A 20,308-nucleotide genomic window follows, 5' to 3' on the forward strand; every position below is an offset into this window, starting at 1 on the left:
TTTTTTTTTTTTTTGCGGCTATTGTCAAAGGAGTTGAGTTCTTCATTTGATTCTCTGCTTGGATGCTGTTGTATAGAGCTACTGACTTGTGTACATTAATCTTGTATGCATAAACCTTGCTGAATTCTTTTATCAGTTCTAGGAGCTTTCTGGAGGAGTACTTAGGGTTTTCAAGGTAAATGATCACGTTGTTAGCAAACTGACAGTTTGACTTCCTCTTTACCAGTTTGGATGCTCTTTATTTCTTTCTCTTGTCTGACTGCTCTGGCTAGGACTTCCAGTACCATGTTGAAGAGGAGTGGTGAGAGTGGGCATCCTGTCTTTTTCCAGTTTTCAGAGGGAATACTTTCAACTCTTCCCTATTCAGTATTATGTTGGCTATGGGATTGTCATAGATGGCATTTATTACATTGAGGTATGTCCCTTATGTGCCAATTTTGCTGAGAGTTTTAATCATAAAGGGATGGTGGATTTTGTCGAATGCTTTTTCTGCATATATGGAGATGATCATGTGATTTTTGTTTTTAATTCTGTTTATGTGGTGTATCACATTTATTGACTTGTGTATGTTAAACCATCCCTGCAGCCCTGTTATGAAACCCACTTGATCATGGTGGATTATTTTTTTGATATGTTGTTGGATTCAGTTAGCTAGTATTTTGTTAAGGAGTTTAGCATCAACGTTTATCAAGGATATTGGTCTGTAGTTTTCTTTTTTGGTTATGTCCTTTCCTGGTTTTGGTAAACGGTGATACTGGCTTCATAGAATGAATTAGGGAAGGTTCTTCCTTTCTCTATCTTGTGGAGTAGTGTCAAAAGGATTGGTACCAATTCTTCTTTGAATGTCCATTAGAATTCTGCTGTGAATCCGTCTGATCCTGGACATTTTTTTGTTGGTAAGTTTTAAATTATCATTTCAATCTCACTGCTTGTTATTGGTCTGTTCAGGGTATCTAATGCTTCCTGACTTAAGCTAGAAGAGTTGTATTTTTCCAGGAATTTTTCCCTCTCTTCTAGGTTTTCTAGTTTATGTGTGTAAAGGTGTTCATTGTAGCCTTGAATGATCTTTTGTATTTCAGTGGTGTCAGTTGTAATATCGCCTTTTTTGTTTATTAGTGAGGTTATTTGGATTTTCTGTCTTCTTTTCTTGGTTAATCTTGCTAATGGTCTATCAATTTTATTTATCTTTTCAAAGCACCAGCTTTTTGTTGTATTTATCTTTTGTATTTTTGTTTAAATTTCATTTAGTTCTGCTCTGATCTTGGTTATTTCCTTTCTTCTGCTGGATTTGGGTTTAGTTTGTTCTTGTTTCTGTAATTTGTTGAGGTGACCTTAGAATGTCAGTTTGTGCTCTTTCAGTCTTTTTGATGTAGGTGTTTACGGCTATGAACTTTCCTCTTAGCAGCGCCTTTGCTGTATCCAAGAGGTTTTTTTAGGTTGTGTCATTGTTGTTCAGTTATAAGAATTTTTAAATTTCCATCTTGACTTCATTTTTGACCCAATGCTTATTCAGGAGCAGGTTATCAAATTTCCATGTATTTGCAAGGTTTCGAAGGTTCCTTTTGGAGTTGATTTTAGTTTTATTCTACTGTGGTCTGAGAGAGTGTTTGATACCATTTCAATTTTCTTCAATTTATTGAGGTTCTTTTTATGGACTATCATATGGTTTACCTTGGAGAAGGTTCCATGTGCTGTTGAATAGAATGTGTATTATGCGGTTGTTGGATGAAATGTTCTGTATGTTAAGTCCATTTGTTCCAAGGTATAGTTTAAATCCATTTTTTCTTTGTTGACTTTCTGTCTTGATGACCTGTCTAGTGCTGTCAGTGGAGTATTGAAGTCCCCCCCATTATTGTGTTGCTATCTATCTCATTTCTTAGGTCTGTTAGTAATTGTTTTATAAATTTGAGAGCTCCCGTGTTAGGTGCATATATGTTTAGGATTGTGATATTTTCCTGTTGCACAAGGCGTTTTACCTTTATATAATGTCCCTCTTTGTCTCTTTTAACTGCTGTTGCTTTAAAGTTTGTTTTGTTTAATATAAGAATAGCTACCCCTACTCGCTTTTGGTGTACATTTGCTTGAAATGCCTTTTTCCACCCCTTTACTTTAAGTTTATGTGAGTCCTTATGTGTTAAGTGAGTCTCCTGAAGGCAGCAGGTAGTTGGTAGGTAAGTTCTTATCCATTTTGTAGTTCTGTATCTTTTAAGTGGAGCATTTAGGCCGTTTACATTCAATGTTAGTACTGAAATGTGAGGTGCCCTTGCATTCATAGTGCTATTTGTTGCCTGTGTACTTTTGGTTTTTTGCTTATTGTTTTGCTTTGTAAGTTGTATTTTTGTTTTATCGGTCCTGTGTCATTTATGGTTTAAAGGTGTTCTGTTTTGATGTGTTTCCAGGATTTGTTTCAAGATGTAGAGCTCCTTTTAGCAGTTCTTGTAGTGGTTGCTTGGTAAGTGGCAAATTCTCTTAAGCATTTGTTTGAAAGCAGTCTGAAAAAGACTGTATCTTTCGTTCATATATGATGCTTAGTTTCAATGGATACAAAATTCTTGACTGATAATTGTTTTGTTCAAGGAGGCTGAAGATAGGACCCCAGTCCCTTCTAGCTTATAGGGTTTCTGCTGAGAAATCTGCTGTTAATCTGATAGGTTTTCCTTTTTAGGTTACCTGGTGCTTCTGTCTCACAGCTCTTAAGATTCTTTCCTTTTTCTTAACTTTGGATAACCTGATGACATTGTGCCCAGGCAATGATCTTTTTGCGATGAATTTCCAAGGTGTTTTCTGTGCTTCTTGTATTTGAATGTCTAGGTCTCTAGCAAGACTGGGGAAGTTTTCCTTGATTATTCCCCCAATTATGTTTTCCAAACTTTTCGAATTCTCTTCTTCTTCAGGAACACCAATTATTCTTAGGTTTGGTCGTTTAACATGATCCCAGACTTCTTGGAGGCTTTGTTCCTATTTTCTTATTCTTTTTTCTTTCTCTTTGTTGGAAGACCTTGTCTTCGAGCTCTGAATTTCTTTCGTCTACTTGTTCAATGCTATTGCTGAGACTTTCCAGAGCATTCTGCATTTCTGTCAGTATTTCCTATGTTTCCTGAATTTTTCATTGTTTTTTTTCTTTAAGCTATCTATTTCCTGGAGTATTTCTGCTTTCACTTCTATCATTTTTTAAATTTCCTTGCATTGGGATTCACCTTTCTCTGGTCCCTCCCAGATTAGCTGAATAACTAACTTCCTGAATTCTTTTTCAGGTAAATCGGAGATTTCTTCTTGGTTTGGATCCATTGCTGGTGAACTAGTGTGATCTTTTGGGGGTATTAAAGAGCCTTGTTTTGTCCTGTTAACAGAGTTCGTTTTCTGGTTTCTTCTCATTTAGGTAGGCTCTGTCAGAGGGAAGGTCTAGGGTTGAAGGCTGTTGTTCAGATTCTTTTGTCCCTCTGGGTGTTCTCTTGATGTAGAACTCTTCCCCTTTTCCTATGGATTTGGCTTCCTGTGAGCCAAACTGCAGTGATTGTTGTCTCTCTTCTGGGTCTAGCCACCCAGGAAGTCTACCTGGCTCCAGTCTGGTACTGGGGGTTGTCTGCACAGAGTCCTATGATGTGAACTATCTGTGGGTCTCTCAGCTGTGAATACCAGTGCCTGTTCTGGTGGAGGTGATGGGGGATGCAGTGGACTTTGTGAGAGTTCTTAGCTTTGGTGGTTTAATGCTTTATTTTTGTGGTCATTGGCCTCCTGCAGGGAGGTGGCGCTTTCCAGAGAGCATCAGCTGTGGTAATATAGAGAGGGACCGGCGGTGAGCAGGGCCCTAGAACTCCCAAGATTATATGCCCTTTGTCTTCCACTACCAGGGAAGTGGTACGGAAGGGTAGGGAAGGACCATCAGGTGGGAGCAGGGCTAGGTGTGTCTGAGCTCAGACTCTCCTTGGGTGGGTGTTGCTGTGGCTGCTGTGGGGGATGGGGATAAGATTCCCAGGTCACTGGATTTGTGTACCTAGGAGGATTATGACTGCTTCTGCTGAGTCATACAGGTTGTCAGGGAAGTGGGGGAGAGCCGGCAATCACAGGCCTTACCCAGTTCCCACACAAACCAAAGGGCCCGTCTCACTCACACTGTGCCCCACACAACAGTCCTAAGTCTGTGTCCAGGCAGTGGGCGAGCAGGGCTTGAAAACTTACCCTAGGCTACCTGCCTCCTAGCTGCGAAAGAAAAGGGCTTGTGTCTTTCCCTTGCCTGTGGAGTTTGCATCCCGGATTTGCACCCTCCCCCAAGTTCTGTCCAGGAAGCTTCTTGTCCCATTCAAATTGTTACACAGTCCAGCTACAGATTTCCTTCTCCCTGTGGAGTTTTACCCCCCTTTCTTCTGGCCACCGCCTCAATGGATCCCTGTGGTGCCAGGTAGGAATGGTCTGCTTGGGGACACAGTGAGCTCCCAGGGCCTTTTCTGCTGTTTCCACTACCCCTGTATTTTGCTCCGCTCTCTAAATTGTCTCAGCTCCAGTTAAGGTCGGAAACCTCTCCTGCAAACAGACCTTCAGTTTCTCCATTTGGCGGGTGTGTTCAGGAGAGGAGGCTCTCCCTTTCCCACTTCCGCAGTTGGGGCACTCACAGTATTTGGGGTGTCTCCTGGGTCCTGCAGGAACAATCTGCTTCCTTCAGAGAGTCTGTGGCTCTTCTTGGGATTACTGGTTTGTTCTTGCAGTCTATCTGTGCTAAAATTCACAGTGCGAGCCTCCACACACTGCTCTGTCTGGAGCTGCACTCTAGACCTGCCTCCCATCCACCTCCACTTTTTACCTTTTTTCTTGGTGAAATTACAGAGCCTATTAGAGAACTTCTCACAAACTGGAAACAAGGAGGCCTAGGACCCTTTTTTCTGGATCATGAACCTAACTTGTTCAAGTCCAAGACTGCCATCTGTTTGGGCCCCTTCTTTTAGGCTGCCCCTTTGTGAGTACAGGCTCTACTCAACATCACCTGGCCTCTCAATCATCTGCCCTAAGGCTTTCTTTGCAAATCTTTAAGCTTTCTGGAAGTATGATATTTCAACCAGCATTACAATTTTCTTTTAATTCATAGTTTAAGAAACTTCCTACCAGCACAGTTTTTGGCTAGCTGCTACGCAGGTACAAAAAAGTATAAAATATATAAGACAGATTTTTTTTTTTAAAGATGCCATCAAGCTAGAAGGAATCCAAGAAACGAGGATACTTTTGGTGTAGCATATATGTAAGTATGGTTAGTTAAGTATGGTTGGTAGGACAAACAGAGTGTGTAGGTGAAGATTGTGGAATTCAGGCAAAAGACATGAATGAAGTTATATAGCAGGGAAAATTGGGACAGGTTTTAGTTTGAACTTGGAGTAGGAGTCCCGGAGGGGAGACCGTAGGAGATAATATTGGAATTTGCAAAGCAGATCATGTCCCTCCTTTGTTCAAAACATACAGCTTCTCATCTTATTTAGAGAAAAAGTCAAAGTCCCTAGTGGCCTACAAGCTACCACACAGTATCCTCCCTGTGCCTCAATTCCCATTTCCCATGACTTTCTTCCTTGCTTCTCCTTCTCTAGCTATATTAGTCTCCTTGATCTGGCCAATAGAGATTCCACCTCAGGGCTTGTTTCCTCTGCTTGAAGCTCTCCTTTCCCACATGGCTGCATGGCTCACACCTCTTTCAGGTCACCTTTATCAGAGAGGTCTTTCTTGATCTCTCTGTATCACACCCTGAGCCCCACTCCTGCCACTCCCTATTCCCTGTACTTTGCTTTATTTTATTTCATAGTGTTTAGGATATCTATATGCTTTTATTATTATTGCCTTTGTTTTTGCTATTAGGGTATAATGGTATGTGGAAAGTGCTACCCCCAAATACGGCATTTTTGGCATGCTGAATATTTAAAGCTGAAGGAAATTGAGAAAACCACAGAAGCAGAAAGGTCCCTTTGTCTTTGTCATTCTCTTTCTCTGACCTCCTTCCACCTTTCTCCCCTGAAGCCATGAAAATAATTCTCTGACCTAAAAGTAGATCATAAGACCCTCATGTGATAAGTGTCTGCCCTATACCTGGTGGAAAGGAATGAGTACACAGAGACCCAGAGAAAAATCCGAACAAATAGAACTTGATAAGTTCCCCTCAGTACATTAGGTCATACCTGCTTTTTGTCCACTCATACTTCTATATGACTATCCATTCTTCATCAAACCTAAGCATAAAATAGACAGTTTTCCCTGGTTTTTTGGGTCTTCATTTCTGAAGGCACCTGTGTTGCGTAAAACTTTGGTTACATAAAACTGTTAAGCTTTTCTTTTATTAATCTGTCTTTAGATATAGGGGTGTCAGCTATGAACCTTGTGACAGGAGGAAAATATATTACTTTTTCTCCCTTACAAGTGTATGCCCCTGATTGAGGGGATTTTACGTACTGCCATATCCCTAGCCTCCAGAACCAGTGCCTGGCACATGGCTCGTATTCAAATATTTATTGGACAAAAAAGAAAATGACTGCAGCAAAAAGAGAGTGAGGGAGGGAAGGAGTTGGATATGGATCCTATGGTGGTTTAGTTCCAGGCAAAGGAATACAAATTTAACATACTAGTCAGTGGGTAACCATTGAAGGATGGGAGTGAAGGCAAAAGCGTTTCGTTTAGGAAGATTAATTTGGTGATAAGGTGTAGGATGGATTTTTTTTTAAGTCACGTCAACTCCCTACCCCTCCCCAATCCAGCACTCTGCCACACAGCTGTATGTGCTTTTTTAAGAAATGATTTTTAATCTTGAAATAGTTTGACTCACATGAAATTTCTAAACAGTACAGTAAATGCTCTTTCCATTCTTTCCCCGCAGTTTCCCCAGTGACATTTACATTACTGCAATACACTGTCAAATACAGGAAAATGACCTTGTTACTATTCTGTTAATTCAGGTGCAGACCTTAGACAGATTTCATCAGATTTTAGTGCACCTTTTTTGGGGGATGTACAGTTCTATAAAATTTTAACATGTGTAGATATATGTTATTTAATATTTCTGGGTCTGACCTTCTTTAATACCACTCTCCTGGTTCTTGCACTCCCATCATTTACATATGAATAAAGTGAATGGCCTATTGTTTTCTTTGATGTTCTTCTGCATTGTGCTCCATGTTGGTAGATAGCCTTTCCTTTCTACACCAAAGATGCTTTTAAAATTTTACTCCACCAGGACTGACAAATCATATTGCAGTTGTCCCTCAATATATGTGGATGATTCGTTCCAGGACCAACCCCCCCCAACACACACACACACACACACACACACACACACACACACACACACTATACCAAAATCTGCATTGTTTGTAAAACATCCGCTTGTAAGTGGACCCTACAGTTCAAACTCATGTTGTTCAAGGACCGACTATATATTCTAGGTCTTAATTTTTTAATGTTTATTTTAAAACTAGTACATTACAGTATTTCTTTCTATTGGTCACTTGTCTACTTAGAATTCCTTTATATCCTTTCTGATAGTAAAATATTTCTACAAGATTGTTAACAGGGTTCTAAAGTTTTTTCCTTTGTCTACCCAGCCCTACTAATTAGAAATATATTTCTTATTAGTAATTTACCAATAATTTCAGAATTGACAAGGGTGGTAGGTTGAAGGAGATTAATCATTTTAAAGTCCAACTTTGTGTTGGTAAGTTCTTGTTCATTCTTTTTAAGATATTCTGCTAACCATATTATTTTACTAAAAGCTGCCTTTTTTTTTTTTTTTTTTTGAGGCGGAGTCTCGCTCTGTCACCCGGACTGGAGTGCAGTGGCCAGATCTCAGCTCACTGCAAGCTCCGCCTCCTGGGTTTACGCCATTCTCCTGCCTCAGCCTCCCGAGTAGCTGGGACTACAGGCGCCCACCACCTCGCCCGGCTAGTTTTTGTATTTTTAGTAGAGACGGGGTGTCACCGTGTTAGCCAGGATGGTCTCGATCTCCTGACCTCGTGATCCGCCCGTCTCGGCCTCCCAAAGTGCTGGGATTACAGGCTTGAGCCACCGCGCCCGGCCTAAAAGCTGACTTTCTTAGTTTTTATATACTGTGGGACATATATAAAGTGATTTACAGGCCTTCCAAAACAAATTGTTAAAGTTAAAATCTTATAGTTTAATTCTTGCAACTGTGCTATATGTATATTTTTATTTTTTTAAGACAGCATCTCACTGTGCCACTATATATACATGCTGCATATGAGATAGACGTGCTATATATACTTTATATATTTATATGTTGCTGATGTTTAAGATAGTAATTTATGTTCTTTATAGGTTTCTGAATAAATATGCAGGCCTAGGTGTGAAGTTAAAGAAAAACCAAAGTCTATCTGAATGTACTTCATATATTTCTTAACAGGTTCTGAGTTCTGTCCGCACAGAATGGGACCCACTGGATGTTCGCTTTGGCACCAAACAGCCTTATCAGGTGTTCACAGTGGAGCACTCCATCAGTGTAGACAAAGAGCCAATGGCTGACAGCTGCATCTATGAATGCATTCGGAATAAAATCCAGTGTGTGTCAGTCACCAGAATACCACTGAAATCAAAGGCCATCAGCTGCTGCAGGAATGTTACTGAAGACAAACTGATTCTGGGCTGTGAAGATTCTTCACTAATTCTGTATGAAACTCACCGTAGAGTGACTCTCTTAGCACAGACTGAACTTTTGCCTTCATTAATAAGCTGCCACCCAAGTGGTGCCATTCTACTAGCTGGCAGCAACCAAGGGGAGCTGCAAATTTTTGATATGGCTCTATCACCTATTAACATCCAACTACTGGCTGAAGACCGCTTACCCAGGGAGACTCTGCAATTCAATAAATTATTTGATGCCTCCAGCAGTCTTGTTCAAATGCAATGGATAGCTCCTCAGGTTGTTTCTCAGAAGGGTGAAGGTAGTGATATCTATGATCTCCTCTTCCTCAGGTTTGAAAGAGGACCTTTGGGTGTGCTGTTGTTTAAACTAGGTAAGTCAAGGAAAGTGATGAGTAAGTAAATTAAAGTGTTTATGATAGTGACATAATTAAGGCAAAAATCTTCTTAGAATGTAGATTTTTCTATTTGTCATCCCATAAATATGGTTGCCTTTCAAATATCCATATAGTTTCCTTTTGTGGATGACTTTCTAACTGCCAAAGGAACAATGGATATTGAATAATTTGGAAATTGCACTAATTGTCAATCATGATGCTTCAAAAGCCCTAACTTTTACATTTGATACTCTCTCAAATAAACTACACTACTAAATAATTCCTTAAGAAACAGACATGTGAATATCTTAAGAGGACTTACTTTGTCCATTGAAAAATTCTGTGTTTGTAGGAATGGAATACTTTTTCTATAAAAATTATTTTAGATTATTGGTGTCTGTTGCTTCCCAGACTGGAATTGTGTGAAGCAAGTGTTTTAAAAGAAAAGAAAGCAGATATTTAGTTAGAATTTGCTGAAGATACCTGTATAACTTTGTTTTAGTTTCTCTTTTGGATAAAAATATTCAGAAGGATAGATTTTTTATAGGTGTTAAGTTAATATCTATAAAATTATATATTAATGTAGCCCGTTTCAACCAAGAGACTTTTTTTTAAACTTTTATTTAGGTTTGTGGGTACACATGCAAGTTTGTTATATAGGTAAACGTGTCATGGGGGTTTGTTGTACATATTATTTCATCACACAGGTATTAAGCCCAGTACCCAATAGTTGTGTTTTCTGCTCCTCTCCCTCCTCCCATCCTCCTCCCTCAAGTAGACCCCAGTGTCTGGTTTTTTTTCTTCTTTGTGTTCATAAGTTCTTATCATTTAGCTCCCACTTATAAGTGAGAACATGCGGTATTTGGTTTTCTGTTTCTGCGTTAGTTTGCTAAGGATAATGGCCTTCAGCACCGTCCATGTTCCTGCAAAAGACATTATCTCATTCTTTTTAATGGCTGCATAGTATTCCACAGTGTACCACATTTTCTTATCCAATCTGTGACTGATGAGCATTTAGGTTGATTCCATGTCTTTACTATTGTGAACGGTGCTGCAACAAACATTTGTGTGCATGTATCTTTATGGCAGAACGATTTATATTCCTCTGGGTATATATCCAATAATGGGATTCCTAGGTCAAGTAGTAATTCTGCTTTTAGCTCTTTGAGGAATTGCTATATTGCTTTCCACAATGATTGAACTAATTTACACTCCCCCTTCACAGTGCATAAACGTTCCCTTTTCTCCACAACCTTGCCAGCATCTGTTATTTTTTTTACTCTTGAATAATAGCCATTCTGACTGGTGTGAGATGGTATCTCATTGTGGTTTTGGTTTGCATTTCTCTAATAATCAGTGATACTGAACTTTTTTTCATATGCTTCTTTTGAGAAGTGTCTGTTCACGTCCTTTGCCCACTTTTATTTTTATTTTTATTTTACTTTAAGTTTCAGGATACATGTGCAGAACGTGCAAGTTTGTTATGTAGGTATATATGTGCCATGGCGGTCTGCTACACCTATCAACCTGTCATCTAGGTTGTAAGCCCTGTGTGCATTACGTATTTGTCCTAATACTCTCCCTCTCCTTGCCCCCACCCCCAGCAGGCCCTTGTGTGTGTTGTTCCCCTCCCTGTGTCCATGTATTCTCATTGTTCAGCTCGCACTTATGAATGAGAAAATGTGATGTTTGGTTTTGTGTTCCTGTGTTAGTTTGCTGAGGATGATGGCTTCCAGCTTCATCCATGTCCTGGCAAAGGACATGATCTCATTCTTTTTTATGGCTGCATAGTATTCCATGGTGTATATGTACCACATTTTCTTTATTCAGTCTATTATTGATGGGCATTTTGTTGGTTCCATTTCTTTGCTATCATAAATAGTTCTCTAATAAACATACATGTACATGTGTCTTTATAGTAGAATGATTTATATTCCTCTGGGTATATACTCAGTAATGGGATTGCTGGGTAAAATGGTGTTTTTGGTTCTAGATCCTTGAGGAATGGCCACACTGTCTTCCACAATGGTTGAATTAATTTACATGTCCACCAACAGTGTAAAAGTGTTCCTATTTCTCCACAGCCTAGCCAGAATCTATTGTTTCTTGACTTTTTTTTTTTTTTTTAAGGCGGAGTCTCACTCTGTCACCCAGGCTGGAGTGCAGTGGCATCATCTCAGCTCATGGCAACCTCCACCTCCTGGGTTCAAGCGATTCTCCTGCCTCAGCCCCCTGAGTAGCTGGTTTTACAGGCATGTGCCACCACGCCTGGCTAATTTTTGTATTTTTAGCAGAGACAGAGTTTCACCATGTTGCCCTGGCTGGTCTCAAACCAGCCTCAAGTGGTCTTGAGCTAGTCTCAAATCCTGACCTCAAGTGATCTGCCTGCCTCAGTCTCCCAAAGTACTGGGATTATAGGTGTGAGCCACCGCATCTGGCCTCTTGACTTTCTAAATAATCGCCATTCTGACTGGTATGAGATGTATCTCATTGTGGTTTTGATTTACATTTCTCTAATGATCAGTGATGATGAGCTTTTTTTCATATGTTTGTTGGCCGCATAAATGTCTTCTTTTGAGAAATGTCTGTTCTTATCCTTTGCCCACTTTTTGATGGGGTTGTTTGTCTTGTTCTTGTAAATTTGTTTAAGTTCCTTGTAGATTCTAGATATTAGCCCTTTGTCAGATGGGTAGATTTCAAAAATTTTCTCCCATTCTGTAGGTTGCCTGTTCACTCTGATGGTAGTTTTTTTAGCTGTGCAAAGGCTCTTTAGTTTAATTAGATCCCACTTGTCAAATTTGGCTTTTGTTGCAATTGCTTTTGGTGTTTTCATCATGAAGTCTTTGCTCATGCCTGTGTCCTGAATGGTGTTACCTAGGTTTTCTTCTTGGATTTTTTTATGATTTTAGGTTTTACATTTAAGTCCTTTATCCATCTTGAGTTAATTTTTGTGTAAGGTGTAAGGAAGGGGTCGGTTTCAGTTTTCTGCATACGGCTAGCCAGTTTTCCCAGCACCATTTATTAAACAGAGGATCCTTTCCCCATTGCTTGTTTTTGTGTCAGGTTTGTTGAAGGTCAGATGGTTGTAGACATGTGGTATTATTTCTGAGGTGTCTGTTCTTTCTGTTCCATTGGTCTATATATCTGTTTTGGTACCAGTACCATGTTGTTATGGTTACTGTAGCCTTGTAGTAAAGTTTGAAGTCAGGTAGTGTGATGCCTACAGTGTGTTCTTTTTGCTTAAGATTGTCTTGGCTATATGGGTTCCTTTTCGGTTCCATATGAAATTTAAAGTAATTTTTTCTAAGTCTGTGAAGAATGTCAATGGTAGTTTTATGGGAATAGCATTAACTCTATAAATTACTTTGGCTTTGCCTACTTTTTAATGGGTTTGTTTGTTTTTCTCTTGTAAATTTGTTTAAGTTCCTTATTGATGCTGGATATTAGACCTTTGTCAGATACACAGTTTGCAAATATTTTCTCACGTTCTGTAGGTTGCCTGTTTACTCTCTTTATAGTTTATTTTGTTGCAATTACTTTTGGCGTCCTTGTCGTGAAATCTTTGCCTGTCGTCCAGGATGGTATTGCCTAGCTGTCTTCCAGGGTTTCTATACTTTTGGGTTTTACATTTAAGTCTTTAATCCATTTCAAGTTGATTTTTATGTATCAACCAAGAGACTTTAAAATAAAATTTTATTATGATGATTCACTTGCCTATTGTAGCTTTGCATTACTAGCTAAGCCCTGAAATATATGATATACTTTAGGTAGATTTCTACAATTTAACATTCTTGAGAGAACCGCACTTAGGTGTAAAAAAAAAATTTTAATTAATGTACATTATGGCTACTTGAAAACATAGAAAGTTAAATACATTTTAAAATCTTTTATGGAATTTGGCTCTGTGGTACAAAGTTAGGTTTTTAAAGACATTGTAGTGTTTGTTAAATAGCTTTCAGTTTACTTTGTTTTTTCATGAATCTGCTTGTCTCTGAAGTTCAATACATGAAATAAATCTAGTGAACATGATTTGATTAACCTGAAAGATATAATGCATACAATGTGAGACCTATGTTCTTTTCACATAATAAAAATGCAGCTAAATCTATTCATAATGTTAATATTGTTCAAGAAAAAAATGTTTGGAGTCTCATTTATTATGAGATAATCCAGTTATACTTTGCCCAACTACATGTTTAACAGTTGTATGTCTCCATACACAACACTAATTAAAGTGGATGTTTGATGTTTTGCGTGTCTGTTAAAACACACACACACGCATGCACTCATGCTCTCTCTTTCTCACGCACTCTCTCTCTTCCTGCCCCCCGCCCTTCTTCCTCTCTCTCTCTCAATCTCTCCTTTCACCCTCTAAATTACCCAGTTACCTGTCAAACAGAAGGCTTTCTGCCCATGTACACCTAGCTTTTCTTCAGCCCTCCCTTGTGGGCCTACTCACAACAGCTTTGCAAAAAGCACAGCTTTCTCTTCCTATCTCTAGCACATTTGCCTTCTTACTAAAGTAAACAGGCTCTCAGTGTAGGGATTTAGAGGGCTTCCTGCTAATTGCCAGCTTGTAAACTTAATTGGACTGTCTCCCTGGGCACTGTTCCTAAATCAATTAGGCAATGAGTTGGCTGTCACCTCTTTTTCCCAAGAAGGTCTCTTGGAAGAGAATTATCCAATAGAAGTCAAGCATTCAAATGAAAAGGTGATAACTTTTGCAACTGACATTTATCATTTAAATTTTACTTTCAATATGATTCTTAAGTTTTATAGAATAGGGAAATTGTACAGTCTTGTAGGCTCTTTAAAAGATCGAAATGTGGAATTTCCAAGGATTTTTTAAAGTTTTGTTTCTCATTTTTAATTTATAAGATTAATATTTATTACAAATTATTTTTCCTGGGAAGAGTAGATTCCTTGAAATAGAAGATTCCAACTAGCAGATTTTTTAAAGAAAACCCAGTATAAAGAACAGATTTTTCTTATGATCTGCTACTAAATACATCCAAAAAAATTAATATACTTCTTGAATTTGTCAGTGCTGATTCTGGGCATCCATGTGGAGTTTTCATGTATAATTCAAGTTACTGCATATATAAACAGGTAGTTGCATGTGCAGTTTCCCCACTAGGGAGCATTTATGAGATTTTTTTTCAGATGCTTGTTATGCAAGCCTTTGGAAAATTTGACATGAAAGGTGTAGCTTACAATTTAAAATTGTAAAGATAGATCATGGATCGTAGTTTAAAATAGAATGCTTTCATATGTAAACGTGACAGTGCCTAATGCCAATATGCTAAGATATTTGGAGTTAGACTCTTAGATTAGGTCAGTTAGTGTAATGTTGAAGGAACACTGCTCGAAGGCTAGAGCTTCCATTTCTTAATCCTTACAATGATCACACAAATGTGTTGGGCATTGAAAGTTCATCATTCTTGTTATTAGAAGAATTCAAAGATTATGTCTTCCTTAGGAGGTAATTAGAAGTGTCATTACATGGAAGCCAAGAAATGTTGTTTTATAGAAAGAATATGTATTCAGAATCTCTTTATGTGACAATAATTATAACATATTTCTTCATATATAGACTGAGATTAATTTTAAAAAGTGGAGGCCCTAATTATACTATTAAGATATTAAAGCTTTTCCATTCTCATCGGTACCTTTTCCAAGCTTCACTGCTCTCCTTAAACTCACATTATCAGCTCCCTATTCCTCTCAACAGAGCATCTCACCAAAATTTTGTCAGTTCATTAAGTTTATCTGCTTCTTACCATGTACCCACCCAACCATTTATCAATATGCACATGAATCTTTCCCTCTCAGTTCAGTGAAAAAGGATCCCTTCCTCTTGTCCAAGACTAGTGCCACCACTATTTTCTCTGTGGATCCCATAACATTCCCTTTGACACCTTTACTTTGTCACCCTCCCCGGCCCCATCTATCTTGGAACAGCAGCAGATAAACAGGCCCAACCAAGCTACACCATAAAAACAGACTGACAAAACTCTTCCTTAAAATGGTTTCCCCTCTGTTACTGATCTAATATTCACCTTTGTTTCATAGCCAAACTCACTGAAATAATACTGAACATTGCCTTTTCTCTGCTTCTTCACTTCTCACTCCTCAGAACACTGTGCTCTGGCTGTATCTTCAGCGGTCTCTTGGAACTGCTCTTGGAAAAGTCCTCAGTGACTTCATACTTGATAAATACATTTGTCTTACGTTGTTTGATGACTTTGCAGCATTTGATGGTTGCTAACCACTTCCACTATCACAGAACCCTCATCAAACAGCCTTCTATGATCCCAAATGCAACTTTCTATGACTTTTTTATACTCTTCTGCTTACTTAAGAAAATGTTGGGGCCATCCAGGGTTCCATTTTTAGCCTTCACTTTGTGCAGGTTGAGACTTTATTTTCAGTTTTGTTATCTGATCTCTGACTCCAGCCCAGACCATTCCTGACTCCACATCCACATATTCATCTGGCTTGCTGAACACCTTCTCTTGGATGTACATGTGTGCCTCAGAATCATTATGTGCAGACATGAAGTCATCCTTTTTCTCTCCAGACCTGCTTTTCCTCTTGTATTCTTCTTTTTGGTGAATGGTACAATTATTCAGATGGAACATCCAAGTCAAAAGTCGTTCTAGAATCCTCCCTCACTCCTAATGCCACATCCAATTAGTGACCAAATCCTATCAATTTGGCCTTCTAAATACAGCCAAAATATCTCATTCAATTCAGCCTCACTGTCATTGCTTTAATCTAGACCTTCTCTGTTTTACCATGATCAAGCAGAGGCCCTGTATCTATATTCTTCTGCCTTCCAGTCTTCTCATCCTACTCCCCAGTTAATCCCCTGAGTGCTCTCCTAGTGATCCTTCTAACAGTACAGATTTGGTCATGGATTCTCCAGTTTGAAATACTTAATGTCTTTTGTGGGAACATGGATGGAGCTGGAAGCTGTTATACTTAGCAAACAAATGCAGGAACAGAAAACCAAATACTGCATGTTCTTACTTATAAGTAGGAGCTAAATGCTGATAACTGATGAGCACAAACAAATGAACAGCAAACACTGGGGGGGTCTACTTGAGGGTGGAGTTTGGGAGGAGGGAGAGAAGCAGAAAAGGTAACTACTGGGTACTGAACCTAATACCTGGGTGATGAAATAGTCTGTCCAACAAGCCCCTGTGATATGAGTTTACGTATGTAACAAACCTTCACATGTATCCCCAAAGCTAAAATAAAAGTTAAAAAAAAAAAAAAAAGAAAGAAAGAAATACTTCAGTGGTTGATAAGCCCTTTCCTGCCACTTGGTCTTTATGTCCCCAGCTGAGTTGCACTGGTGTAGCATCCCAGCTATAGTGTGTGCTCTCACACTCACTCCTTCCATGTTGTGATGATAGTATTCCATTTGCCTGGAGTATCCCCATGATGCCCTCATAGAGTCTGCAAAGTTGGGAAAAGGTTAAATGTTCAAGTGATGATGTTAAACAAGAGGTAAAGCTAACATCTTCACTCTCATAGAATTTTGAAAATTATAGGCAACCTGTGTATGTGTGTGTATGTCTGTCTGTCTCTCTTTCTAAAAAATAAACTATGATTTTTCTCTTAGAAATTTTGTACAAAGCAATTTTCCTCAAGAGTTATTTTCAAATAGTTATTTTAACATTATACTTTACCCAAGTGGTATTAGGTAATTTATTGCTGAAAATGCTAGACACTTTGTTAGATGCCTAGTCATCTTAAAATTGGATCTCATATCATTTAAAATGAACTTGTATTCTAGACAACATTCTACTTTCTTCAAACTAGAGTGATGATGAATTTTTAAATCAAGTTTATTGAGGTATAATTTACATAAATAAAATGCAAACATTTAAAATGTACAGTTAAGGCCAGGCGCGGTGGCTTACACCTGTAATCCCAGCACTTTAGGAGGCCGAGGTGGGTGGATCACCTGAGGTCAGGAGTTCGAGACCAGACTTACCAACATGGTGAAACCCCGTCTCTACTAAAAATACAAAAAAAATTATCTGGGTATGGTGGCACATGCCTGTAATCCCAGCTACTCAGAAGGCTGAGACAGGAGAACCGTTTGAACCCAGGAGGCAGAGGATGCAGTGAGCCAAAATTGCACCATTGCACTCCAGCCTGGGCAGCAAGAGTGAAACGCCTTCTCCAAAAAAAAAAAAAACAAAAAAAAACAAACTACAGTTCAATGAGTTTCAGCAAATGTCTATACCCTCATGATTACCACCACAATCATAATATAGAACATTTCCATTATCCCAAAAAATTCTCTCAAGGCCCTTTTCAGTTAATTCCCACCTCTCTGGAAGCTGATGAGCATTGATATGCTTTCCATTATTATAGATTATATTTGCTCATGTCCTTTGCAGCAACATGGATGGATCTAGAGGCCATTATCCTAAGTGAAACGGCCTGTAAAACAAAGTCAAAAACTACACATTCTCATTTATAGGTGGGAGCTAAACAGTGGGTACACATGGACATACAGAGTAGCATGATAGACACTGGAGACTCCAAAAGGTGGGAGGGTGGGAGAGGGGTGGGGGATGAAATACTGCCTATTGAGTACAATGTTCACTATTTGGGTGATCGGTACAGTAAAAGCCTCAACTTCATCAATGCAGTATATCCATGAAACACAACTGCACTTGTATCCCTAAATCTATAAAAAACATTTTTTTAGATAAAAAAATAGATTAGATTTGCCTTTTCTAGAGTTTCATAGAAATGGCATCATGTAGTAGGTACTCTTGTGTCTTGGTAATTTCACTCGGCATTATTCTGTGAGAATCTTCGATGTTGGTATTTTTGTATTTTGTTTGTTATCTTACTGAGCAGTAGTTCATTATGTCAGTATACCACAACTTTTTTAACTTTTATTTTTAGGTTCAGAGGTACATGTACAGGTTTGTTTTATAGGTACATTTTGTGTCTTGGGGGTTTGGTGTTTTGATTATTTCATCACCCAAGTAATAATTACAGTATTCGATAGGCAGTTTTTCGATACTTACCATCCTCCCACCCTCCACCCTCAACTAGGCCCTTGTTGTCTATTGTTCCCTTCTTAGTGTCTGTAAGTACTCAATGTTTAGCTCCCACTTATAAGTGAGAAATGTGGTATTTGGTTTTCTATTCCTGTGTTATTTCATTTAGGATAATGGCCTCCAGCTGCATCCATCTTGCTGCAAAGCATATGATCTCATTCTGTTTTATGGCTATGTAGTATTACATGGTGTATATGTACCACATTTTCTTTATCCAGTCTACTGTTGACGGGTATTTGGTTTGATTCCAAGTTTTTGCTATTGTAAATAGTGCTGTGACAAACATACGTGTGCATGTGTCTTTATAGTAGAACAATTTATATTTCTTTGAGTATATACCCAGTAATGAGATTGTTGGATTGAATGGCAACTCTGTTTCAAGTTCTTTGAGAAATGACCAAACTGCTTTCCACAATGTCTGAACTAATTTACATTCCCACTAGCAGTGTATAAGCGTTCTCTTTTCTCTGCACCCTCACCAGCATCTGTTTTTTTTTTTTTTTTAACTTAATAATAGCCATTCTGACTGATATGAGATGGTATCTCATTGTGGTTTTGATTTGCATTTCTCTGGTAATTAGTGATGTTGAGCATTTTTTCCTATGGTTGTAGTCTGCATGTGTTTCTTCTTTTGAACTGTCTATGTTCTTTGCCTACTTGTTAATGGGGTTGTTTGTGTTTTGGTTGTTCATTTGTTTCAGTTCCTTATAGATTCTGGATACTAAACCTTTGTCAGATGCATAATTTGCAAATATCTTCTCCCATTATGTAGGTTGTCTGTTTACTCTGTTGATTGTTTCTTTTGCTGTGCAGAAGCTCTTTAGTTTAATTAGGTCTCATTTGTCAATTTTTGGTTTTGTTGCAATTGTTTGTGGCGCCTTTATCATGAAATCTTTGCCAGGGCCGGTGCCCAAATGGTATTTCCTAGGTTACCTTTCAGGGTTTTCATAGTGTTAGGTTTTACTTTTAAGTCTTTAATCTATCTTGATTTGATTTTTGTATATGGTGTAAAGATGGGGTTCAGTTTCAATCTTCTATATATGGCTACCCAGTTATCCCAGTACAATATATTGAAAAAGAAGTCCTTTTGCTGCTTGTTTTTGTTGACTTTGTCAAAGATCAGATGGTTGTAGGTGTGTAGCATTATTTCTGGGCTGTCTATTCTGTTTCACTGGTCTCTGTGTCTGTTTTTGTACCAGTGCCATGGTGTTTTGGTCACTGTAGCATTGTGGTATAGTTTGAAGTCGGGTATGTTGTTTTGCCTTCAGATTTGTTCTTTTTGTTTAGGATTGCATTAGCTATTCAGGCTCTTTTTTTGGTTCCATATGAATTTTAAATTAGTTTATCTTTTTTCCCCTTATTTATTTATTTATTTATTTATTTTTATTATACTTTAAGTTCTAGGGTACATGTGCACAATGTGCAGGTTTGATAAATAGGTATACATGTGATATGTTGGTTTGCTGCACCCATCAGCTAGTCATTTACATTAGGCATTTCTCCTAATGCTATCCCTTCCCCAGACCCCCACCCACTAGAGGCCACAGTGTATGATGTTCCCCGCCCTGTGTCCAAGTGTTCTCATTGTTCGATTCCCACCTATGAGTGAGAGTTTGGTTTTCTGTCCCTGTGATAGTTTGCTGAGAATGATGGTTTCCAACTTCATCCATGTCCTTGCAAAGGACATTAACTCATCCTTTTTTATGGCTGTATAGTATTCCATGGTGTATATGTGCCACATTTTCTTAATCCAGTCTATCGCTGATGGACATTTGGGTTGGTTCCAGGTCTTTGCTGTTGTGAATAGTGCCACAATAAACATACGTGTGCATGTGTCTTTATAGTAGCATGATTTATAATTCTTTGAGTATATACCCAGTAATGGGATGGCTGGGTCAAATGGTATTTCTAGTTCTAGATCACCACACTGTCTTCCACAATGGTTGAACCAGTTTACAGTCCCACCAACAGTGTAAAAGTGTTCCTGTTTCTCCACATCTTCTCCAGCATCTGTTGTTTCCTGACTTTTTAATGATTGCCATTCTAACCAGCGTGAGATGGTATCTCATTGTGGTTTTGAGTTGCATTTCTCTGATGACCAGTGACGATGAACATTTTTTCATGTGTCTGTTGGCTGCATAGATGTCTTCTTTTGAGAAGTGTCTGTTCATATCCTTTGCCCACTTTTTGATGGGGTTGTTTTTTTCTTGTAAATTTAAG

At 38.6% G+C, this 20,308-nt stretch overlaps 1 protein-coding gene across 1 annotated transcript in view; it reads left to right on the forward strand.

The window, feature by feature from the left end:
* The window catches only part of LOC105513818 (WD repeat-containing and planar cell polarity effector protein fritz homolog), a gene marked incomplete at its 3' end in the record, with an annotated part of 360,743 nt that overhangs the window by 194,922 nt on the left and 145,513 nt on the right, over positions 1 to 20,308 (forward strand). The window contains exon 10 of the mRNA XM_011944849.1: positions 8,384 to 8,993. Within this exon, the coding sequence (XP_011800239.1) occupies positions 8,384 to 8,993 (610 nt within the window). The remainder of the gene's footprint in view (positions 1 to 8,383; positions 8,994 to 20,308) is intronic.

Source organism: Colobus angolensis, unplaced genomic scaffold (assembly GCF_000951035.1).
Source record: "Colobus angolensis palliatus isolate OR3802 unplaced genomic scaffold, Cang.pa_1.0 Scaffold105, whole genome shotgun sequence".
Classification (NCBI taxonomy): Eukaryota; Metazoa; Chordata; class Mammalia; order Primates; family Cercopithecidae; genus Colobus; species Colobus angolensis.